Below are 25,494 nucleotides of genomic sequence, written 5' to 3' on the forward strand. Positions count from 1 at the left end.
TCTCCTTTTTTTTTTTTTTTTTTTTTTTGAGATGGAGTTTTGCACTTGTTGCCCAGGCTGGAGTGCAATGGCACGACCTCAGCTCACTGCAACTTCCACCTCTGGGATTTGAGCGATTCTCCTGCCTCAGCCTCCAAAGTAGCTTGGATTACAGTCATGTGCCACCACACCCAGCTAAATTTTGCATTTTTAGTAGAGACAGGGTTTCACCATGTTGGCCTCGCTGGTTTCGAACTCCTGACCTCAGGTGATCCACCTGCCTCAGCCTCCCAAAGTGCTGGGATTACAGGCGTGAGCCACTGCACCCAGCCTCCCCCTTTTATTATATCAATTTCTATGACACACATTACTGTACTTGTAGAATAATTTATCCACTGAATTTACCAATGTGGAATTGCCCTACCCAGATGTCTTGTGAAATAAGTTTTTCTTACTGTTTAAGACACATTTAATTAGATTTTCTGCTCCTTGCAACTTATTGCATATTGATACAATGCGCTTTATCAAAACAAAACTCTAAACTCTGAAGAATGTACAAATCCTGGTGAGTTCTTGATGACTATAAAGATCCTGTTATTCTCATAGAGGGTGGAGGCAGGAATTTTGCAAACTACACAAATAGTTGTAGTTTTACCAGAAACCACCCTAGTTTTGCTTCACATTTTCCCAATCATTGAACAGTTCCTAACAGAATGTGCCTATTTTGTTTTTAGCATTGTTAGCTACATCTAGAAATGTGACAGAGTCTAAATTGCTTCTTTGGAAGTATTTAAAAGCATTTGTAAGTCTTCCTCTGTGGTTCCCTGAAAATGTTGTTTAAACGTGTATTCTAACTTTCCAACAAGAGAGACAGCCCAGGGAAATGGTTTTGTTTCTTTTCTATCCTAGATATATCCAAAATCTAGTATTCTACATAGGCACTCAACAAGATTGTGCAGCAACTCCCACAACTACAGAGACAGCGTTTCATTTAAACATCACACTTCTGTAATAAACACTTACAAAGGTATGAACATTTTAATTAAATGGATTTATTTTAAAAGACTATAAAATTTGACATCAAGAGAGATAAAAAAAGACCCATAAGATTTAAATTGGCAAATATAAAAATGATTGGCTATAAACAATGTAAAAATATATTTCCCAGCCCCCAAACAAAACATAAGTAATTATAAAATTTTTGTACTGAGTTCATTTCCCTTATAATTCTTGAGAACCATTCTAAGCAATCTATTTGTATAAAATATAAAATTAAATGTATCATAACTATTAATTTAAAAATTATTTTAAATTTGAGTTTATTGAGTTTGCCATTTTTTGTACGTAACAGTGGTTTCTGGTCCCAAGTTCCCCTTGAACGTATTTACTACAATGGTCTTTTTACTATTTCCTGCTACAATAGAAAAGAAAGGCTAACCATTCATGGGTCCCATAAAAAACAATGTGAAGGAAGACTCTAAGAGTGACCAAATCTACCAGTGAACAGACTATCTTTCTGAAAAAGAAAGAATGAAGTGACCAACTAAGAGATCCACTTTTGTACCAATGAAACACATGGAGGTGAAACCTCAGAACAAGCAGAACTTAAGCTCAATGACAAGATGTTTTGTATGTCAGGCCAGCTGAGAATGTATCTGTCAATCTTGACTAAGCCCAATGCATGGGTGGCGACCCTGAGGAAGGCCAGATGATATGCTCTGAATTTTAGATAGGTCTAGATGACATTAAAAATCACAATGGTACGGTTTGATGTGAAACTCTAGTCGACCTATCATAAACTAGTTTTCTGAATCAGTCCTTATTCTTAGACCCAAGACTCAGCTATTTCTCCTTTCTTAGATGATATGCCCAATAAAAACAGCATCCATGATTGGTTTCATTATCTCCCAACTAAACAGTGGTGACATTACCACTAACACTAGTATCCAAACTCTGAAACAAATCCTAAAGGTACTGAGTCAGTAAGACAGAGCAGAAGCTATGTCAGGCCATACTGACCAATTTCTGAGAACCACATTAGCCACATTCATGCAACTAAAACCCATCTACGACACACAAATGGCAGATGAGAGAAAAAAAAAAAGGATGAGGTCATTCAACTTTATCCCTGGAAACATGATTCCACTGTTTCAAATATAGGAAACCTACCCTGGGAGACTTCTACCAAAGTGCAGAAGGACCTGATGTACGGGCTCATCATCTTAACACTAGAGTCCCAGGTCAAAACTCCAGGAGGAGGATAAGAAAGGTCTAGTCTGTGAACCACCTGGACAGAAAGGTTATATCCCAAGCGTCCTGCCTACCTGTGACAGCTGCTAGCCAACAGACAATTCTGGTTATGAAGTTATTTCTTGAGAATGGCTTGATTCTCCTGTATGCCACCAACAGTATTAGTCTGGGCAGGGTTCCCTGGATATTTACTTTCTTAAGATGTTCCTTGCCAAAGACAAACTAGACCAATGCCTATGTTAGAACAAGGACTCTCAAGATCCTGCTACACAGTATTCACAATTAAAAGGGCCCAAGATTCAGGACCACCTAAAGACAACTGACAAAAAGTAAGCGTCAGAGCCAGAGGTCAACCTCTGCTAGATGAAGCAGCAGCACATAGTTCCATTTCCATCTGATAAGGAGACAGAAAAGAGGCATCTCGAACAATGAAAAACGAAAGGCTGGGGTCCTAAAAAAACAGACTGGCTTCAAAGAAAACATTAAGGAAGACCCACAGAGCTGTATTAATTTTAGTAAAAATAATCATATGCCAACAGGGGAATTGAACCACTTTCTAAATCATAGTATGAACTCATCTCTTCAGATACTTGGTAAGTGGTCAAAGCTTGTTTTTATAATTACTTTCACTGTTTTGGGCAAAAAGTCTTTCTTATCTTTGGTCCTTAGGTGTGGTATCAGTTTCTTCCATTTTTTTATGTGTTACAAAACAATCTCTTTCTCACTTGACATCAACAACCAACGTGAAGTATAAACACGAAGTTGCTGATATTGTTGCTTCTATACACACAAAATACCAACATCTCCATACATTTTATAGGCTATACCAAGGTCTCAGAAAGAATTAATAACAGTTATCCAAAAATATTGTAAAATTTAAGGCTGAGTGAAATACAGTGAAGCCTGGTAATATATGTTAAGGAAAAAAACCTAGACCAACATTTTAAATATTGGTTTCTTAAATATGTTAAATTCCCATTAACAAAACATAATCTAAGCATCAAAACAAACAGCTAAGCAAATTAATTTAAAAATAAAACAGTTTCTAAGTAGATGAATATAATCACGTTTATACAGCTATAAAGCATCACTTGGAAGCTAAGCCTAGTAAAAGAATGACCTGTAACAGAATGACAGAATCATTTATCAACCTTTGAGTTGTGTGATTTAAAAAACAACTGTTCTCTCCTCCTCCCACCAAAATCTCCATTTGAGATAAGTTTCAATCGTCATTTTTTTTTAATTTTTTAACTTAGCTGGCCTAATTTGTGGTGGCTGACACAATATTGATAAAACTGCCTACTTGACCTTCCTCTTGCTCTCCGAAAGAAGTGGTTTAAACAATTACACAGATTTTACAAGAGCTTCTGCCAGGGCTCAAGTACCACAGTGCAGAGTCACTACCTTAGTTAACATGTGCTCCCCAGAGTCTTTAGGCATTAAGTGGTTCAGTGAGGGCTTCAGCCCTAGTGGTATTTTCAGGTTTTCTCAGCTGGGACTCCTGTCGTTTTTCATACAGCATAATGGCAAAGTCAAGTAGGAACATAAAACTTGCTAAAAATCCAAACACCTGAGGAAAAAAATGAGGAAAGGTTATAGGAGGAATTTTGGAATATAATCTTACATTTCCTACTTGGCTTGGACAGTGTTTCATATAAGCAAGATGTTTATGAATTTTATCTTATACACAACTACTCTTTAATGTTAAAAAAAAAATTTTTTAAGTCATCAAAAAATGGAAAGAAGTTAGAAAAACTTCCAGAATAATGGCTATCAGTCGGAAGTCCCACAAAGTACTAATGTGCTGCCTTAGGTGTGCATGTTTATATGTAGAGGGCTAATATATGAAACTAGGGTTAACAGATAAACATTAAATCCTAAAAAATGATACAGAACACAAGAATATTTGCATTGTTAGATTGACCCACAGATGTGATAAGGAAATGTGACTAGGCAACTCAGTCTAGGTGAAAATGAAAAAAGTTATTAATATCAAAACAGAAATTCCATTTTGAAGATACTATTAGGTTACTTAAATAAAATACACGTTCCAGTTGTCACATTGCAATGACACAGTGGCACAACGCCACTACCTACTTCCTCTTCCTTAAGTCACTTCCTCAATTGTTCTCTTCTAAAATATGATCAAACATTCTGAGAATTCTATCAAGAGACAGAAGACCATGCGTCTGCTTCAAATTTAGCTTCTCCACTAGCAAAACCCTTAAGGATATGGGGGCCAAATAAGTGCTCTGTAAAAAAGAGAAAATTGATGTAGGTGATGGCTAAAGTCTCTTCCAAATCTAATACTCTCTATCTCCACGATTTTTATTCATAACATTCTCTTACAGTCTGTTGCAGTCTCCTGACCTGTCCTCCCCCTTCTAAAGAATATGCATTCCACCTCATTTTACCACAAAGTAAGCTGAGCTCCAAATTAATTAATTCCGCCAGATATCCCCAACATATCCGATGTAAATTTAATTATCAAGGCCTCCCACTCTCCCATCCCCCGCCACAAAAGTCAAGTCGTTTTCCCTCTGGAATCTTTATTTTTCACTTGATGGCATTTATCCCCTTATTTTCCTGGCAATCTTCTTAAATACATCAAACTCAGACCAAATGTCACCCTTGTTTTTGAAGCTGTCTCTGATCGCCTCAAAGAGCTCTCCAGTCCATATAAGGCCCTCTATACTACATACTCCAGACAAGCGATCTTCGAGCTCTTTACACACTTCTGAATTTAAAAAACAAAAAGGACTTCCTCGTGCACTTGTCTGTAAAACTTTTCATAATTTAAATAGATACAAAAGGTAATGTCCAGCATATTATAAATATCGGCTTTTTAAACTACCAGTCACTACTAAATATACCCAGTGAAATATAAATACTGGGACAGTCTAATACATCATCTAATTAAAATCCAAATTTTTTTTTTTTATAGCTGTAAATTTTTTCACTGGAACTCAATTGTTCCTCAACTTCATTTCACTTTCCCCACAGAATTTTATAGTAACGTATTTTTATACTCATAATATTATTTATCACCATCTCATACTCCTCTGCAACAAAAATGATTCGAAACTGAAATTAACCATAAAGCCCTATTAAAACTTTGATTTTTCTCTTCTATTGGTTTATGTACCCATGAATAAATATTGCTTATTGCTAGAATGAATCAAGATTCAGTGTTAATTTTATTTCTATGTTTTGTTTTTACACATGTAAGTGCTACGAAACTGTTGTCACATGAACAGGTAAATATAGCCATGCAATTCTCTGAATTCCTTTTGAGTTTTCTATCATAAAAAGCAGTTTTAATGATGTATTAGCTGACAACTCTATTAATTACGACTTCAATTTTTTGGGTTTTTTTTGTTTTGTTTTTTGAGATAGAGTCTCACTCTGTCACTTAGGCTGGAGTGCAGTGGCACAATCTTGGCTCACTGCAACCTCTGCCTCCCAGGTTCAAGCGATTCTCCTGCCTCAGCCTCTCGAGTAGCTGAGACTACAGGCGCCCGCCACCGCGCCCGGCTAATTTTTGTGGTAGAGACAAAGTTTCACTATGTTGACCAAGGTGGTCTCAAACTCCTGACCTCGTGATCCACCCACCTTGACCTCCCAAAGTGCTGGGATTACAGGCATGAGCCACCACGCCCAGCCTAACTTTAATTTTGTTAAAAATAAAGTATTAGTTGGAAACCAGCTGACTTGCAAGACAATTTGTCGTCCAGTTGCTAGTCATTCAAGTTCACAGCACTGGCACCAGTCCAACGCCATGATCCTTGCTTTACAATTCCGAAACCCAAAGAACTACATTAACTCAAGGTTTTCATGATTCACTTGGCTCAAAATTGACACGAAGACTATTTACAGTCTTTTCTTATCTCTTTTACTATAAATATTCGTATGTTTTATTTCAGATAAACCAATGTTAGATGACAGAGTACTATCCCAGGCCCTCAAATGGGTGTTGTGTAATATACGATATGTACAGCACTACCTTTCTAAAATCCAGAATATTCTGAATTCTAAAAAAAATTCTGACCCCAAGAATTTCGGATAAAAATTGGATCTTTATTTTCAACTGTCTCTTTGTTGTACTCAAGGGTTTTGTTTCACAACTCAGGGTAATCCACCACAGTAAGTGATATGGTTTGGGTCTGTGTCCCCAGCCAATTCTCACGTTAAATTGTAATCCTCAATGTTGGGGGTGGGGCCTAGTTGGAAGTGATAGGATCATGGGAGCAGATTTCCCCTTTGGTGCTGTTCTTGTAAGAGTGAGTTATTGAAAGATCTGGTTGTTTAAAAGTGCGTAGCACCTCCCCACTCTCTCTCTTCCTCCTGCTCTGACCACGTAAGATGTGCCTGCTTCTGCCTTGCCTTCTGCCATGGCTTCTGCCATTTCCTGAGACCTCCCCTGCTATGTTTCCTATAGAGCTGTCAGAACCATGAGGCAATTAAACCTCTTTTCTTTATGCGTTACCCAGTCTCAGGTATTTCTATATAGCAGTGCAAGAAGGAACTAATGCAGCAAGATTCAGGACACGCAAGTATTTTTTCTTTTTGACGGGGCAAGGTGGGTGGCGACTGTGAATGGGAAGGTGGAAAAGAGTTGGTGAGACTCCTTCACCAGAGATAAATTCTCAGACATACTAGTTTTAAAAAAGATTACATATGGAGATTAAAAAGCTGGAAATTAATTTCCTCAAAACTATCTCTGCCTCGTACTCCTTGAAAAGTCCTAGTGAACCTTTAAGGATATGTATAACCCACTGAAAACTGCTGTCTAGACCAACTTTTTTATTATTAATTTTTTTTTCTTCTTGTAGAGATGAGGTCTCACTATGTTGCTTGCCCAGGCTGGTCTTGAACTCCTGGCTTCAAGTGATTCTCTCACCTTAGCCTCCTAAAGTGCTGGGATTACAAGCCTGAGCCACAGCACCCAGTCTCAGAATAACTTCTATTGGTTCATTTAACAAACTCCATTACAATTTTACTTTTCCGTCTCCTTTTCTATGCTGAGCCTCTGAATCATTTCTCCCATATATTCTCCATACCTAGAATAGCACCTGGCATGTAGGTGTGCATTTATTGTACTGAAAGTGGAGAAATATAAAATAAAGTCAATTTTACCACTTCCATTAGCAATAACACATTGATATGCGGAGTAAGTAGATTTTTTTTAAACAAAATTCGTCAAATTCTATAGGCTCTAGGTTTCAAAGGCTATCATATTGATTTGCTTTAAGGTCTTCTGTTCAAAATTACACTAAAAAATAAGTTAAAAGAAAAACAACTCTAACATGCTGTATAACTTGTCAAGTACCCTCCAAATTCCATATTTCTAAGGAAACAAAAATAAGCAATGTTAAAAATACAAGGTACTTACAATAGCAGCAATTTCAGCTGAAGTCCTGTCATGTGTGGAAACAAAAATGATGGATGCCAACAAAAACACACATCCTGTTCCCAAAGTAATATAAAAATCCTATGCATACATACAAAACACAAAAGGAATACAATAGTTAGATTCATGGAAATGAACTTTTTCATTTTTAACTTTAAAAAGCTCTGGCTGTTTGTTTTTCTTGATACAATCCAAACTTACATACCCAAACTTCTAACTTTTCAATAAGCCTGGCATTCAATAAATACTGTGTAAAATAAACAGTACCCACACTGGGCTGGGCATATTGAGAGAACACATTACAAGATAATCTTTTAATAACAACAGCCCCCTATGCCAGGAGAGGTGGCATGAGCCTGTAGTCCCAGCTAATTGGGACGTTTTTTGTTATCCAGTCTCAAAAAAAAAAAAAAAAAAAATCAGTCCTGGAAAAGATCTCGTGTGCATGTGCACAAGTGTTTGTGTGTGCCTCTTTTTCTCTGGGACATAATACAATTATCTAAGCCAAAGCATTTATTACAATTCCATCTTGCTTCCAGCAAAAAAGCATTTGTCTTTCCTTTCAAAGTATTTTATGGTAGGATGACATCTCTGAGAGTATTCCAATGCTTTGAAAGCACTTTCTAAAAGAGAGAATTTTAAAAACCACCCATTATTAAATAGATGTATGCCAAGAGTGTGTTTTTTAGACACTTAAGCTTTCTGGAATAACATATTGCCTTCAACTGTTCCAAGTGGGTAATCCACAGTGAGCCTGTATGATGAGCTTATCTACTACATAAAACTTCCATATATCATCATAATGCAGCTTACAATCATGAGATGTTTCATGGGTTTCCAAGTGCTCTCTCAGGCATTATCTCACAAGGCTCTCATATGCCAACTGAAAACAGTAATGACATATATACTTGATTCAGAAAGGGAAACTTGGTAAAATGATAGCCACTCCAAAGTCTGATACTTTTTGAGTTTTCTGAACTGCAAACTCCACTAAACCTAATACCAATAAAACTGGCCGGGCACAGTGGCTCCCAGCTGTAATCCCAGCACTTTGGGAGGCTGAGGCAGGCGGATCGAGGTCAGGAGTTCAAGACCAGCCTGACCAACATGGTGAAACCCTGTCTCTACTAAAAATACCAAAAAAAAAAAAAAAAATAGCCGGGCATGGTGGTGGGCACCTGTAGTCCCAGCTACTCTGGAGGCTGAGGCAGGAGAATCACTCAAACCCAGGAGCGGAGGTTGCAGTGAGCCAAGGTCACACCACTGCACTCCAGCCTGGGTAACAGAGCAAGACTGTCTCAAAAAAAAAAAAAAAAAAATCAATAAAACTATTTAACACAAAATTCCTAAACCGTCACTCACTTAACATTTATAAAAAATGGAAGAGGTTTTCTCGCCAGGCACAGTGGTTCACGCCTGTAATCCCAGCACTTTGGGAGGCTGAGGCGGGTGGATCACCTGAGGTCAGGAGTTCGAGAACACCCTGGCCAACATGGTCAAACCCCGTCTCCATTAAAAATGCAAAAATTAGATGGGTGTGGTGGTGGGCGCTTGTAATTCCAGCTATTTGGGAGGCTGAGGCAGGAGAATCACTTAAACCTGGGAGGCAGAGGTTGCAGTGAGCCGAGATCGCACCATTGTACTCCAGCCTGGGGCACAAGAACAAAACTCTGTCTCAAAAAAGAAAAAAAAAACAAGGAGGTTTTCTCTGCTTCTAAAAGGTGTTTCCTTGTAGTACTTTATTTTTTAATTCCTTTGGTTATTTCAAATTTATTGCATATAAATATAAAATTATATTTACTAATATTTAGAATACATTCAAGTTAATTGAAATAAGACAATCATTTTGAGACAATAATGCAGTGTTCAACAAACATGGGTTCTAGAGCCAGTCTACCTGAGTTCAAATCTGAGCTATACCACTAGTAAATGTAAATGTTGAGCTATATACCACTAGTAAATGTAAATGTCCCAAAAATGTTGGCTACTGTTGTTCCTAATAGACTGTGACTGCAATGGCATGGGATAGAAAACATTCTCTTAAAAAATATTATTCCTTTGGGAGGCCAAGGTGGGCGGATCACCTGAGGTCAGGAGTTTGAGATCAGCCTGGCCAATATGGCGAAACCCGGTCTCTACTAAAAGTACAAAAATTAGCCGCGCGTGGTGGCACACGCCTATAATCCCAGCTATTCGGGATGCTGAAGCAGAGAATCGTTTGAACCCAGGAAGTGGAGGACGCAGTGAGCTCCTATTGCGCCACTGCACTCCAGTCTGGCGACAGAGCAAGACGACTTCTCAAAAAAAAAAAAAAAAAAAAGTTATTCCTCTCTAGGCACCACCAGTACCACACACTCAAAACACATTCCTCTAAAACAGAAAACCTCTCTTGCATGAAAAAATATTTAAAATCTAAGTGTATTAATATGCAGACAGTAAAAAGTGATTTTTAAACCATGCAAACAAACATGAAATCCTTATGATATTAGGTAAAAAGTAGAATATATGTTCTAAGATTACAAATCATTTAAATTTTAAAAATCACCTACGAATGGAAACAAAAGACTTGAAAGGAATACAGCAAAATAATACAAAAGCTATTTTAGGATGAAAGGACTAATTTTTCTTTTTTCTCAGTATTTTTAAACTAGTATTTACTCTAAAATGACTTTTTAAATGCTCAAGTTTGATATAATAAGTGTTTTACTTTTTTCAGGTTCCACCATTATACTATACTGGTCAATATTACAGTGTTGTTTCTTGTCAAAATGATACTAAACTGGACAATATTATAATACCGTTTCTTGTCAAAATGATCAGTGTGCTTTAAACGCTACAGATGCAGCATTAAAATAAAAACTAAACATTTCTAAAAATATTTTTATGGTGATGTTGTTTCACTGTTGAGATAAGAAATGACAAAATGATTTCTACTTTTAATTTTTTTAATATAAATTTTTCCAGTCAGAATTTGGTGTGTGTGTGTGTCTATATATATATTTATATTTACAAATTAAAACTATAAATCAACCAGCTCAGATACTTGAGAACTTTTCCCTTGTCCAAATCTTATGGTATATTCATCTGTAAAAAAGAAAATGTTCAAAGACTACAAATATAATTAACAAAAATTCTAAGGAGTATCTGTATCCTCTTAATATACATTTCATAAAAAAAAATGAGTCTTGTTGTCATTGTCATAGAGATTCCTATAGTGATGGTATTAGCCATGACAGCACCTCAAGATGGTAGGGCATTGGTTCTAATAGGATTCTGCTCCTAGCAAACTAACACAGGAACATAAAAACCAAACACCGCATGTTCTCACTCATAAGTGGGAGTTGAACAGTGAGAACACATGGACACAGGGAGGGGAACATCACACACCAGGGCCTGTCAGGGGGTGGTGGGCAAGGGGAGGGAGAGCATTAGGATAAATACCTAATGCATGCGGGGCTTAAAACCTAGCATGATAGGTTGATGGGTGCAGCAAACCACCATGGCAGATGTATACCTATGTAACAAACCTGCACGTTCTGCACATGTATCCCGGAACTTAAAGTGAAATAAAAAATTAAAAAAAAAAAAAAAAAGTCTGCCTCGATCACAGAGTGTCAAATCCAGTTTATTTTCCATCCTAGCTGTGTTAACTTTGGACAAGTTCCTTAATCACCCTGAACCTAAGTTTCCTCAAAGAGAAATGGAGCATAAGGTGTAAGGATTCTAAATCACAGCACATAAAGTAATTGGCACACAGTACATCCATGCTGACAGCAGCTACCTGTATTACCAGCCCCGATGACAGAATGGTCACATACTGACTATACCAAGAACTGTGTAGGTGTGCTCATAAAATGCTTGATAGATTTGGTTCAGACTCAACTTGTTTTTCAAAGTTAATTTTTAACTGTTTGGTATAAACTTTTATTTATTTATTTATTTTTGAGACAGGGTCTCACTCTGTCACCAGGATGGAGTGCAATGGTGTGATTTATAACGCACAGCAGCAGCCTTGACCTCCTGGGTTCAAGTGATCCTCCTGTCTCAGCCTCCTGCGCAGCTAGGACTACAAGCACGCATCACCATGCCCAGCTAATTTTTTCCTTTTTTTGTACAGATGGGGTCTCACTATGTTACCCGGGCTGCTCTTGAACTCCTGGCCTCAAGTGCTACTCCTGCCTCAGCTTCCCAAAGTGCTGGGATTACAGGTGTGAGCCACCACTCCAGTCTATTTTTTAACTTAGAATATATTTTTATAAAAAGGTAATAGATTCCTATAGCACAAAATTCAAGAGGTACAAAAGGTTATACAGAAAAAAGTAACTATCTTAGGTGTATAATCAATATATAATTTAATGCTTGCTTATTAATCTAAAATAATAGAATCTTACTGGTTTGTTTTTATACTGTTATTTCTTATTTGTAAGAGCTCAAAATCGGGCCAGGCATAGGTTCACGCTTCTAAGCCCAGTACTTTGGAAGGCCAAGGCAGGAGGACTGCTTGACCCCAGGAGGTCAAAGCCAGCCTAGGCAACACAGCAAGATCTCATGGCTAATAAAAATCAAAAAAAGTAGCTGGGCGTGGTGGCACACGTCTGTAGTCACAGCTACTCCCCAGCTACTCAGAAGGCTGAGGCACAAGGATTGCTTGAGACCAGGAGATCAAGGCTACAGTGAGCCGTGATCATGCCACTGCACTCCAGCCTGGTCAAAAGAGCGAGACCTGTCTCAAAAAAAAAAAAAAAAAGGCTGGCTGCGGTGGCTCATGCCTATAATCCCAGCACTTTGGGAGGCCAAGACAGGCGGATCACCTGAGGTCAGGAGTTCAAGACCAGCCTGGCCAACATGGCGAAACCCCTTCTCTACTAAAAGTACAAAAATTAGCCGTGGCGGGCGCCTATAATCCCAGTTACTCAGGAGGCTGAGGCAGGAGAATTGCTTGAACCCAGGAGGCGGAGGTTGCAATGAGCCGAGATCCTGCCATTGCACTCCAGTCTGGGCAACAAGAGCAAGACTCTGTCTCAAAAAGAAAAAAAAAAAAAAAAGTTCAAAATCTACATAATCCCTTCCCTCAAAGATGTGGATTATTTTGCCAACCCTGACACGTACAACTCTTCACAAACTACTACTGACAACTCAAATGCTACTAAAGAAGTAAACTGCTCAATATATAAATTATTTCGCCAGGTGCAGTGGCTCATGCCTGTAATTCTAACACTTTGGTTGGCCAAGGAGGGTGGATCATGAGGTCAGGAGTTCAAGACCAGCCTTGCCAAGATGGTGAAACTCCATCTCTACTAAAAATACAAAAATTAGCCAGGTGCACACCTGTAATCCCAGCTACTTGGGAGGCAGAGGCAGAAGAATCACTTGAACCCAGGAGGCGGAGGTTGCAGTGAGCCGAGATTGTGCCACTGCACTCCAGCCTGGGTGACAGAGCAAGACTCCGTCTCAAAAATAAATAAATAAAAATTATTTCATATGTCATCTCACACATTCAACTATACTCAAAAACAGGGTCAGGGCCAGGCACGGTGGCTCACGCTTGTAATGCCAGCACTTTTGGGAGGCCAAGGTGGGTGGATCACTTGAGTCCAGGAGTTTGAGACCAGCCTGGGCGACAAGACAAAACCTCATCTCTACAAAAAATATAAGAATTAGCCACGTGTGGTGGTACAAACCTATAGTCCCAGGTACTGGAGAGGCTAAGGTGGGAGGATTGCTTGAGCCTGGGAGGCGGAGGCTGCAGTGAGCTGAGATCATACCACTGCACTCCAGCCTGGGCAACAGAGTGAGACACCATCTCAAAAACAAAACAAAACAAAAAACCTTATCGGGTCAGCATACTAAGTGTTAAAAAGTTAAGCATTTCTAATTTTGTAAAAAATAAGACTCTCAAGTACTTTTTATTTTTATAAGAAAATGTATGAATAAATTCAACAAATGCATTCTTAATTCACTCACAGACAACTTTTCATAATACCATTAAAGCAAAATATAGGAAGAATTACATGTTGCTTTATTTTCCCTGATCACTGAAGCTTTAAGCTTTAAATGTTTTATTTTAAAGCTCCAGAAATATTTCACATTAGTTCATTACTCTATCTCCAGTGTCTAGCATATAAATGCCTGGCATGTAATAAAGGCACACAATTAATAACTGTAGAACCAATGAGTGACACTCAAAAGTGAGAAATCAGAAGTGACAAAATCCTAGGCTTAAGTCGAATGTGAATTACATTAAACTACCAATAACTGTAAACTATTGGCAGTGTCTGCCACTCTCACTCTAATCTCACTTTCCCTCTCTATCATCCCCTCGGTAGGAAAAACCAGAGGTGCTTAGAAGCAGAGCGAGTTGGAACAAGGGATACTGTCTTTTCACGTTGCTGAGTTTTGAAAACATTACTGCTTTAAACAATAAAACTATGCCAGATTACAAAATAGCTATGCTCTTAATATGGGGATGATATTTTCTCATGCTTACCGATGATTTTACTTTTGTGGTATCAACTTTCTCGTAAAATGGAGTGCAGTACACAATCAGTATAAGGAGACTCAGAAGAAAGGCACTGCAGCTTACAAACTCAAAAAAATAAAGTCCTCCACACAAAGTACATTGTGATACAACTTCTTCACAGATGAAGGCCAGCAGAGACAGCAACTACAAATGAAGAAAAACATTTCACTTCAGTGTTTTTCAGAGAACCTACAGTATTTAGAAAGCTGTTTCTGAATAATACGTTTACTCAAATATTTACAATGAGGAGACTATGGCAAACAAGATTAATGAATAAACCTCATCTACACAGAACTTAGTTTGGCCGATTTGAAGGAAATACAGGTAAATAAAGAATTAACCCATCGTGTACTAATGCCAGAACAAGGGAAATATATAATATTGTTATAAAAGCACACAGGAGAGAAGCTCAACTTTGGGGTCAGGAAAGGCTTCCTGAAGGAGAAAGCTGAGACTTGAAGAACAGAGTCAGTTTGGGGGATGAAAGATTAAGGAAAGAAATTCCCAGCAGAGAAGCAGTACATAGAAAGGCTCAGAAATGAGAGCATAGCACCTGCCCCTTGACCCAACATACAGACAACACACACCCTGACCTCCAACTGAACTGCCAAAGTGAGTCAAATCAACACGGCTCAAGTATAGAGTTTGAGGGAAGAGAACGGCAGCACAAAAATTATTATATGAGGCTAGAGAGGTAAGCTGAGGCCGGATCTAAATGTCCTCATTAATCAAAGAGTCTGGATTTTAAGGGTTTTAAAGTAAAGGTTGACAATGATCAGGTTTATGCTTTCAGTAGTTCTCACTGGCTACAATATGGAGAAGGCACCAGAGGTAAGGCAAACCTTGGGGTGGACATCCAACTGGGAAGCTGATGTAGGAAATCAGGGCAAATAATAGCGAATAGAGAGCAGCAGTGGAGAAGAGTGGCAATTACTGAGAGATGCAGCAGAAGCTCTTATCGCACAGAATGCAAAAGCTCGTATCAGACAAGATGCATACAAATAATATGGAACATAAGATAACACATATGTACCTTAAACATTTTAACTTAAAAATGCACATTTATTAACAATCTTTTGGAGTGAGTATTTTCTTTATGGGTCTGCTGACTGGAATTCCACATTTTCTGAATAACTCACTTTCATCATCTATGGACTAGCACTTCCAGACTGATGTTATCTGAAGTGAAGTGACATGGTAAACACTTGAGAAACAGAGTTCAGAATCTTTCTAGAGTCAGACTAGTTTTACCAGCCTTTTACAGTTGCCTTGCTCTTCCTTAATTCCATGGCAGATAAATATTTTAGTAACTTATCTTTCAGTCTTTCCAAAGCATTCAATTTAGTTTAAAAAAAAAAATTCCTTTTCACACTCAGTTTTAGCTTTGTAGTACTTAACTGTATGGCCATAAAAGTATAGTTAGCATAAACCTGTATGGGAACAACACACTCAACTGATAACAGAAGCAGGAGTTCGGGTGTGCTAATGAGACGCCTACTGGCCATGGCAGGCTGTGGGTGACCAGTGTGAGGTCAGGATGCTTGGTGTGGTGAATGTTAACTCTGGTTAACTTGGCAACTCAATTACACGCAAGTGGGTTTTAACTACTTCCAACTGCTGTGTATGTGATACTAACATACTGGTCCTCACTGAAGAAATAGTCAGGTTTTTTTCTTTTTAAAAGGCAAGGGTGCTGGGGAAAGAATAAATTCAGTTTTAAACATGCTGTGATTGAGGAGGTCTGTGGAAGAGTTAGGTGAAGATGTAGTTGGAAAGCAAAATGAACATATGGTCTGGAGCTCAACGGAGAGGTCTAACATGCAGATAAAGATGTGGGAGGCAGCAGAGTGGGAGGGTGAGATGACCCAAAGGAGGAAAGATAGCCTTATGTGGAAATCTGAGGAATCTGAAGATTTCTAGGATATGCAGAAGGGAAGAAACCAGCAAAGGACAACCAGGAGCAGCAATCAAAGGGGCAGTAACCAAGAAAAAAGTATTTACACACACACATGCACAAACACACAAGTAATCAAGAGTGCTAAATGCTACTTAGAGGTCAAGTAAGAACAACACTGAAACACCTACCTTAGATTGAGCTACAAGAAGGTTACCGGTGACATCAGCAAGAAAAGTTCCAGGGTAGTCAGGGAGAGAAGCTCGATGACAGTACTGTGTATTGGGAAATAAGGGGAGGGTAAGGCAGTGAAAGAGAGACAGCATAGGCAGTAAGTGTGGCTGGGAAAGAATGGCCAGATAGGGCAGTAGTGGATGAGGTCAAAGAGAAGGGAATTTCAACATGGGGGAGAACTGAGCATGTTTAAATACTTACGCAGAAACCACTAAGATGGGTCGATCTAAAGACAGAGGTAGAAAAATGGCTCCCTAAAGATAGGATTCAGGGCTCAGGTTTGGGGCTAACTCTTCTCTAGAAATAGAAGGGAAGAGAGTGAAGAAGAATATTTTGCTTGGGCAGTTTGTGTGGGTTTTGTGGAAGCTGAGGGAATTTCCTGCTGAGGGCCAAAACCATCAAAACGACTGATGACCTAAGTCAGAGGCTAAAGGGAATTCCCTTCTCACACCAGTCAGGCCAGTAGAAGCAAGCAGACAGGTTAATGGCAAGAAGATTGTTACCAAAATCAACAGATACATTTCATAGTAATAGAAAATACCTTATCCTACAAAACATTTTCATCAAAAAGAGTCAAGGGTACAGCCATCCTGAACAAGAGTTCAGCATAGCTGAACTGTTTAAAAACTAAGCATATATCTACCATATGACCCAGTAACAGAACTCTTGGGCATCTATCTCAGAGAAATGAAAACTTAACATTTGTACAAAAACCGGTACATGAATGTTTATAACAATTTTATTCATAGTAGCCCCAAACTAGAAACATCCCAGATGTCCAATGGTTAAAACTGTGTACATCCATACCATGGAATATTAGCAATAAAAAGGAGCAAACTTGATATATGTCACGTCCTAGATGAATCTCCAGAGAATTATTCAAAGTAAAAAAAAAAAAAAATCCAATCTCAAAAAGTTACATATTGTATGATTCCATTCACGGCCCATTCTTAGAATAAAAAAATAATGATTGCTAACAAATTAGTGGCAGCCAAGAGAAAGGGGAAAGGTGTGGCTACAAAGGGGTAGCACAGGGAAGCCTGTGCTGATGGCACAGTTCTGTATCTTGACTGTGGTAGTGATTATAGAAACCTATCCATGTGATAAAATTACACAGAATTACACACACATGCACATACAAATGAGTGCATGGGACCTCCCTGTATTTTTTTTTTTTTTTTTTGCAATTTCCTGTGAATCAATAATTATTTCAAAATAAAAAGTTTAAAAAAAAATTCAAATCTGTACTGGTATCCAAACCTTTAAGGGATTTCCTCTCCCTCCTACTGGTTACACAAAATGTATATATCCCCACAACAGCAAAGAATTTATATAAAAGAAAAAAAATAGATATCCCTCTGATTTCCTGTAAGTTAGTGAAGCATGAAATAGCCCAGCACGTCCCAAACAACTTCCTTCAGACAGGTGTTAGGTAAGGCGCTCCCAATCATTACACCACAGGATATAAAGTGACAACACCAAGACAAATCCCAGAAGGCCACTGTGTAAAGACACTTCCTTAGTCTCCTATAATCAGAATTACAGGATGAGTTCTAACATGACTATGGTCTAATAAAATACTAAATATCTGACATTTCACTTGCCTTTTTCTTGCCTCTATGTTAAATCTTGTCCAAGTTTTGAAAGTTTCTCTCTGAGAAATTTACAAAATATGCCTCAGGTGTATAAAAGTCAATTAACTGAGAGAAGATACCAGCCTAAAACTCTAATTAGGGTCTGGGAATAGTTGAACCATTCATGTTACAATTAGATTACTAGGCACACTCATGTGTGAAGGCTATATGGCAATAAAATGTTATCTGTAGGACCGACACAGGCTGCTTGTCTATTCTCGGTAAAAAAAAAAAAAAAAAAAAAAAAAGGATGGGATCCAGCTTGTCCAGAAGCAGTCAGTCTCCAGTCATTACAAGTCCTATTCCAAATGTATTAACAGGTGTCATTCTTACTGACCTTACTGACCTATTGCCTCAGAGCAACAGTAAGAGGCATTCTGCCTGGACATCTTAAGAGAATGAAGGAGTACAATATCAAGTATGGACATCTGGCAGGGCACAGTGGCTTACACCTGTAATCCTAGCACTTTGGGAGGCCAAGGCGGGCAGATCACTTGAGTCCTTCTGGCCAACCTGGTTCAAAATCAGCCTGGCCAACACGGCAAAACCCCGTCTCTACTAAAAATACAAAAATTAGCTGGGCATGGTGGCATATGCCTGTAATCCCAGCTACTTCGGTGGCTGAAGCATGAGAATTGCTTGAACCCAAGAGGTGGAGGTTACAGTGAGCCAAGATGGCGCTACTGCACTCCAGCCTGGGTGACAGAGCGAGACTATCTCGAAAAAAAAAAAAAAAAAAAAAAAGAAAGTTTGGACATTTACTAGTTCCCATCTCAAGTTAAAGGCCAAGAAATTGGCACTACCAGCTATAGTCAATATGAAATTCTGTTGGTCAGGTGCGATGGGTCACACCTGTAATCCCAGCACTTTGGGAGGCCAAGGCGGGAGGATTGCTTGGGCTCAGGAGTTTGAGACCAGCCTAAGCAACATGGTGAAACCCCGTCTCCACCAAAAAAAAAAAGAAAAAAAAATTCTCTGACTACCCATCTCTGAGGCTACTAACCTTCCTCTGTAAGCTCCCACAGCACTATACAATTGCTAGTTCAAAGTGTACTTGAATTAGCAACACTCCAACACTGTTCTATGTACAGGAAGATGTAATGATGGAGTAATAAGCTCAGTGTACAAGAAACAATACTAACCACACATTTTATACCACATTAACTGAGCATTCATTATATGTAGGTTAGAAAATCTCAAGAAAATGTTCTAAGGAGCTGGAGAAGAATGAGTGGAAAAGCAGGACTCAAACCAGGTAGAGACACACACAGAACCTGGAGAGACAGATGGCATGCTAATTCTAGGTGGAGGATGAAAAAAAACATATTCATAAGGGCAAGAATTTGCATAGTAAATCCAAAAATGATAATAAGGCAACTGACCTAACTGGATGGGGATGAAGAAAAAAATGGTTTAGGAGTTGGGTGTGGTTGTGTGATGATCATGCAAGGGAATATGGATGTCTAATTAAAGGCAGCAGGGAACGCCTACCTGGTTTAGTAGGTTAGAAAACAGGAGGAACAGAGGATTGGGTAGGGCCTAAGGAATTCTACAGTTTGAGTATAGGAGGGAAAAGAGCAACTAACAGAGGATAAGCAAGCCACAGGAAGTGTTATTAAAAGAAGAAAAAAGAAAACTCCTTAAAAAGCACCAGGTAAACATACTCCAAACTGTTATCACACTGTGACATCTGGCAGTATGAGGGGTAGGAAAGTGGTTTTAATATTTTTAGTTGATTTTTTTTTTTTTTTTGGTAAGCAGACACCTTTTTTTTTTTTGAGACGGAGTCTTGCTCTGTCGCCCAGGCTGTAGTGCAGTGGCGCAATCTTGGCTCACTGCAAGCTCTGCCTCCCGGGTTCACGCCATTCTCCTGCCTCAGCCTTCCCAGTATCTGGGACTACAGGCGCCTGCCACCACGTCCAGCTAATTTTTTGTATTTTTAGTAGAGACGGGGTTTCACCGTGTTAGTCAGAATGGTCTCGATCTGCCGATCTTGTGATCCACCCGCCTCTGCCTCCCAAAGTGCTGGGATTACAGGCGTGAGCCACCGCACCCCGCCAGCAGACACTTTTTTGTATTAAAAAGAAAAAAGAGTAAAAGTTGCCCGGGCGTAGTGGCTCACGCCTGTAATCTCAGCACTTTGGGAGGTCAAGGCGGGTGGATAACGAGGTCAGGAGTTTGAGACCAGCCTGGCCAACATAATGAAACTCTGTCTCTACCAAAAATACAAAAATTAGCTGGGCATGGTGGTGCACGCCTATAGTCCCAGCTACTCAGGAGACTGAGGCAGGAGAATTGCTTGAACCCAGGAGGCAGAGGTTGCAGTGAGCTGAGACTGCGCCACTGCACTCCAGCTTGGGTGACAGAGCTAGGCTTCATCTTGAAAAAAAAAAAAAGTGTAAAAGTTGAAGGAAGAATTTCGAGAAATGAGTGGTCGCCAGCATTAAATGCCAAAGTGGTCAAGAATAGGAAGAGAGAAAAATGTCACTGAATTAGCTAAGAAGTTCATAGTAAATGTAACCCGTAAGTAAAAAGGCTCAATTATTATTTTTTGGTAAACAGTTTTGTTCTCAATAGCATGAAGTCATCACACTAAATATTGCTTACTGAATATTAAGCTAAGTACCTAACAACTGTATACCCAATGTAACTCCTTTTAATGACATAAAATTTTACCCAAATATAATTAAGGGAATTATCAAGCTTTTAATGTCAGGAGGGCCCTTAGAGGGCATAGTCTCCCACCGTCATGTTTACAAAGATGGAATTAAGCTACTGACAGTTAAGCCCCAAGTTAGCTCTGCACAGACAAGAACTCAAGTCTCTGACTCCCACTCTGTACTTCCTCTCCCCATGAAATGTTTGTTAAATTCCTTTTACGAGTATGTATGTTTGTGTAGGTTTTCCCTGTAAGACTGGCTTTGTGAAGTTAAACCCACAGTTCTGTATATTTCCCTTAATGTATTAAATCATACATTAAAAACAATTTGCTAGCATCAACAGATTTGGGAAGTCTCAGTGACTAAAAGATGATCTTACAGCTCTGGTTATTTAAACACTGGATAATTACTATCCTGCATCTGTCTCTCCATTTCAGTTTCACTACCCTTTCTTTTTCCTTTTTTTTTTTTTCACTACCTTTCTTTTTCCTGTTGCCAGGCTGGAGTGCAGTGGCACGATCTCGGCTCCGGCAGTCTCCACCTCCTGCCTCAGCCTCCTGAGTAGCTGGGATTACAGGCGCACGCCACAACACCCAGCTAATTTTTGTATTTTTAGAAGAGACGGGGTTTCACCATGTTGGCCAGGATGGTCTCGATCTCCTGACCTTGTGATCTGCTCGCCTTGGCCTCCCAAAGTGCTGGGATTACAGGCATGAGCCACCGCACCCGGCCTCAGTTTCACTACCTTTTCTGAAATTTCAAGTGTTCCTTAAAATGGTCACTATATTAAATATGAATTCTCCATTAATTTAACAGTCTACTACTTATATTTCATAAAAAGAACTTTTAAATGTTTGTCATTAATTATAAGGCTCCATCTACAAAATGATATGAATTATAAATTAATGAACTTTACTATTAAAAACCTTGTAGTTGTAAGTAAAGTTCAAATTTAAAAATCCACTGGTCTGAAGAAACAGTCCAGGCCTCCCTTGCCTTAGGCAAATATTTACTCTTACAAACGTTCAAAGATATAATTTGCTGACATTATGGATCTTCCTCAAGGTAAAAATAGAACATTTCAATTTACTACACATCAGTTTTCATATTTAAATAATGAAAAGAGCATTAATATAAGAAATGCTTCTAAGTAATTTGTTTCTTGGTACTTATAGGGTAACATTTATAATGTAATAAATTGAAAAATCACTGGTGATTTCTAAAACTGCTTGCCAGATGAGCGACTAGAATCCCAGTACTGTGCAGCTATCAGGACAGTCAACTGACTGCATGGACACAATGTGGAGCTTGTTGCACAGAAAATTACACATATTTAGGTCACTGCACCAGCGTATCAGCAAGCAATTAGGTTACCAAACGTCAATTCTCCCCTTAAAACAAAAACTCCCTCAAAAAAATTCACAAAATAAAACATGAACATATGGACAAATCTAAGGATAGTATAAACTGAAAAACTGCATACAGTTAGGACTCCAGTAACTCCTTATACTGAATTCTCAACTGAGCATTTCTTCTTCAGCTCTGGAAGGGTGAATGGTAGTTGGGGGATGCTCAGGGTTTTAAAAAAATTTAGGTCATATCTGAATGGTAGACACAGCTATGTAACTTCAAGAGACAGAGAAGCTACGTTCTTTTATATCTAATCTCCTCTGTATACAGGCTCCACTCTCTATCCCTTCAATGTTCAGTTCTGTAATAGCAAACCCCATGGAGTCTCAGAGGTTTGAAAAAAAAATTTTAAGAGTGGAAAGAACCTCAGAGGTAATCCAATTCAACCTCCAAAGACTCTAATGTAAGAATTTCCTAAGTATATACAGTGTCTGGTTTTTAAGTTTCAGAGCAAGCTTCTTTTCTCTTGTAGGATCTTATAGATCCTGTTAAGATTTATGGGTCCAGAATAATATACTCAAACATATAAGTGTACAATATTTTGAATAAAATTTCACAGGGTTTGCAGGTCCCTTGTTAAAACACCTCCTCTTCTGATTATGGGTTTCTCCATTACAGTTGTTTCCTTACTGGAGCTCCCAATTCTGTTTAGTTTTTTTAAAAAAGTAAACATCTAAAGTAAAACAACCAATCTATCTAAAGGAAGAATGTGATTCAAGGCCTTGCCTATAGCCCCAGGCTGGAAGACAACTTTTACTGACTTCATATGTAACTTTCTTGGGACTTGTTGGATAATTCCTGTAATATACTGTTACTGTGAAGAGATAAGACATTATCAAAACAGACAAAGCAGGAACAAAAAGACAACCATCAAAGTGAAAGGCAATAATGAAAAAGTACTTTTAAATCTCCATATTAAAGGCATTCTTGTAACATGATAATCTCCCCATAAACAAATAAATAGATTTCATAAAGAGATACTAGTTTTTATTCTTTTTCCATTTCTTCTTATGAATCATGGAGAACAAATACAATCTAACGATCTTTTAAGGCAAATTCATCTTCTCTGTGTCCAAGTATAACATTTACCACAACCATTTCTGGTTGTTCCATGTTTTCTTCTATAATAGCAATAAGGAAGGAAACTGATTATGTTCTAGTCCAAAGATACGAAACTACAGTTTACTAAACTATAAGAAGGTAATGAGAAAATTTACTTTAGCTTTGCCACTTTTTATTAGAAAGAAAAAAAAATAAAGGCAACTGAAAACAGGAGATTTTGTGGGCAGCAAACCAATACAGATGATTTTTTTGAGCAGCAAGAATGCTTCGGATGGGCTGGGCGCAGTGGCTTACGCCTGTAATCCGAGCACTTTGGGAGGCCCGGGGAGCGAAAATCACCTGAAGTCAGGAGTTTGAGACCAGCCTGATCAACCCCGTCTCTATGAAAAATACAGGGAAAAAAAAAAAAAATTCAGCCGGGCATGGTGGTGCGTGCCTGTAGTCCCATCTACCCGGCATGAGAATTGCTTGAACCGGGGAGGCGGTTTCAGTGAGCCGAGATTGCGTCACTGCACTCTAACCTGGGCGACAGAGCAAGACTCCGTCTCAAAAAAAAAAAAAAAAAAAAAAAAAAAGCTTCAGATGAATATTCTTTTCTGTTCTAAAGAGTTCTACTATTCACGTAGAAAATTTTAGCTTTACTGCAGAGAAATACAGCTAATACCTAAAAATCATATGACAGCTCACAAGAGAAGAGCAGAAGGAAGAAGGTAGAAGGAACAGCTTATGCAAAGGAACAGTGGCAGGGAAGAGCCCCCGATGCCTCGTAATAAATTAAAGGTGGCCAGTGTGGAACTACCTACAGGGATACTGGGTTCCATAGGCGGCATTATCCCTTCCTTTCAAATGATTTCCCAGTCATCAGCAGATGTGATCGTTTTGATCGCTAAACAGCCGATTTTCCGACTTCTGTTTTTCTATTCAATAAAAGTAGGTCACCTGAGTTCTAAGAATTTAACTTCTGGTCATTTGAGTTGTAAGAATTTATTTCCAAGGAAACCAATGAGCTAATTTTTACTTAGAATGGTTAAAAAACAAAACAAAGTAAAACAAAACAAAACTCATAAACATTGTAAGCATTCGGATTTTTCCTAAACTGGTTCTACTGCAGAAAACGTTGCTCATCAGTGGTTGAAACAGTACACAGGAGCTCAACACGACTGTAAAGTGAATAATTTAAATCCCAAAGATGCTTTGATGTTTTCACTAATAGGTTTATGGTACTTTAACTGCTTAAAAGAAACTCAGTAAAACGGAAAGATGCATACCATGTCCTAGCTCTGCTCTCCGCACATCCTCACAAAAAGCTGTCCTTTCGACTTTCCACTTAGAATCCATATTGCTCAATTTTGAAATAATTATTTTCCAGTCAATATAAAACTTTTAGAGGACAATTTACTGGACACACACACACATCTCAATGCCACGCGTGGTATCGCAGGACTTTGTCCAGCAAGTTAAGCTGCCCCCATGGGCTCGCCGCAGGAAAACCGCAAGAGCCAGAGAAAGATAAACACAAAGCGCTTCACAGTCTAAATGCAGGCACTGTGGGCGATAATGCAGAGTAGCAGCAGAGAGAAGAGAGGAAAGTCGCCACAGAGGATGAGCGAAAGATGCTGAAGTGACTGACTTGGGTCTCCGACGCATTTCCTGAGCCCGCCTAATACTGGGTGGCCCCAGCTCGTGGGATCCCGATGGGGAGCGCCGTGGGACTGGGGGCCGCCCGGCGGAAGGGCGGAGGGTAACGCCCCCCTCCCCAGGCGGAGAGGAAAGGAACTAGAGGTGTGGAAACCGCCTCTTACTGAACAACCAAGCTGAAACGAAGCAGCTCGGCGGCCTCCCAAGCCCAGGCCAGACCCCGCTCCCCGGCCTGGGCTCGCCCTCCCTGACCGCGGACTCACCAGCTGCAAACCCTTGAGAACGCGCCGGGGCCCCGGGAGCCGATCCAGGAAGAAGTAGGCAGCGAGGCCGCTCCGGGGGCCTCTGGCGGGGCCCGGGTCCTCCTCCGTAGTGGGGCTGTACACCGCTCCGTTCTCCATCGCCTCGGGCCGGTGAGCACGGCGGCCGCAGCAACCGGACCGCTGACTTCTCGGACTCCAGAAGTCCCCGGTAGCGGGGAGGCGGCCGTCACTTCCTGGGCCTCTTCCCCTTCTTCCGCCCGACTCCGCCCCTTCCCGCCCCCGCCCTCGGCCCGCCTGCTCCCTTCTCAGCAAACTTGCCTGTTAGCGCTTGGGATTCTTCCTATTTTCATCCAAGGATTGAGTTCTTTCTGTGAGCCTTTGCTGGGTTTCTCACCTCCCTCCATCTTTCACCCTGACATTCGTTCATTCACTTAATATTTTTGCGTACTTTCAGTGTGTAGTGAACCCCGTTCTAGGTGCTTGGGTGACAGCCAAGTACCCCCCAAAATCACAGGATCCCTAGTAACAGAGACAGACAAT

General features: G+C 39.5%; 1 protein-coding gene across 1 annotated transcript; it reads right to left on the reverse strand.

Annotated features, from left to right (window-relative positions):
• Positions 1 to 1,011: 1,011 nt before the first annotated feature.
• On the reverse strand, positions 1,012 to 25,197 carry CMTM6 (CKLF like MARVEL transmembrane domain containing 6). The gene is made up of 4 exons (XM_008009374.3): positions 24,955 to 25,197; positions 14,127 to 14,303; positions 7,622 to 7,720; positions 1,012 to 3,799 (listed from the first exon to the last, which is right to left on the reverse strand). The coding sequence occupies exons 1-4, from the start codon at positions 25,090 to 25,092 to the stop codon at positions 3,662 to 3,664; spliced, it is 552 nt and encodes a 183-aa protein (XP_008007565.1). The 5' UTR covers positions 25,093 to 25,197; the 3' UTR covers positions 1,012 to 3,661.
• Between the last annotated feature and the right edge of the window lie 297 nt (positions 25,198 to 25,494).

The sequence above is a fragment of the Chlorocebus sabaeus genome, chromosome 15, assembly GCF_047675955.1.
Source record: "Chlorocebus sabaeus isolate Y175 chromosome 15, mChlSab1.0.hap1, whole genome shotgun sequence".
In the NCBI taxonomy this organism is placed as follows: domain Eukaryota; kingdom Metazoa; phylum Chordata; class Mammalia; order Primates; family Cercopithecidae; genus Chlorocebus; species Chlorocebus sabaeus.

Excerpts from the sequence above, each read along its gene's own strand:
- CMTM6 (XM_008009374.3), bottom strand. The coding sequence starts at position 25,092 with ATGGAGAACGGAGCGGTGTACAGCCCCACTACGGAGGAGGACCCGGGC. Across the intron at positions 14,304-24,954 it reads TTCTCAAGGGTTTGCAGCTG|TTGCTGTCTCTGCTGGCCTT; the intron begins GTGAGTCCGCGG and ends CTTCATTTGTAG. Across the intron at positions 7,721-14,126 it reads CCACAAAAGTAAAATCATCG|GATTTTTATATTACTTTGGG; the intron begins GTAAGCATGAGA and ends ATGTATGCATAG.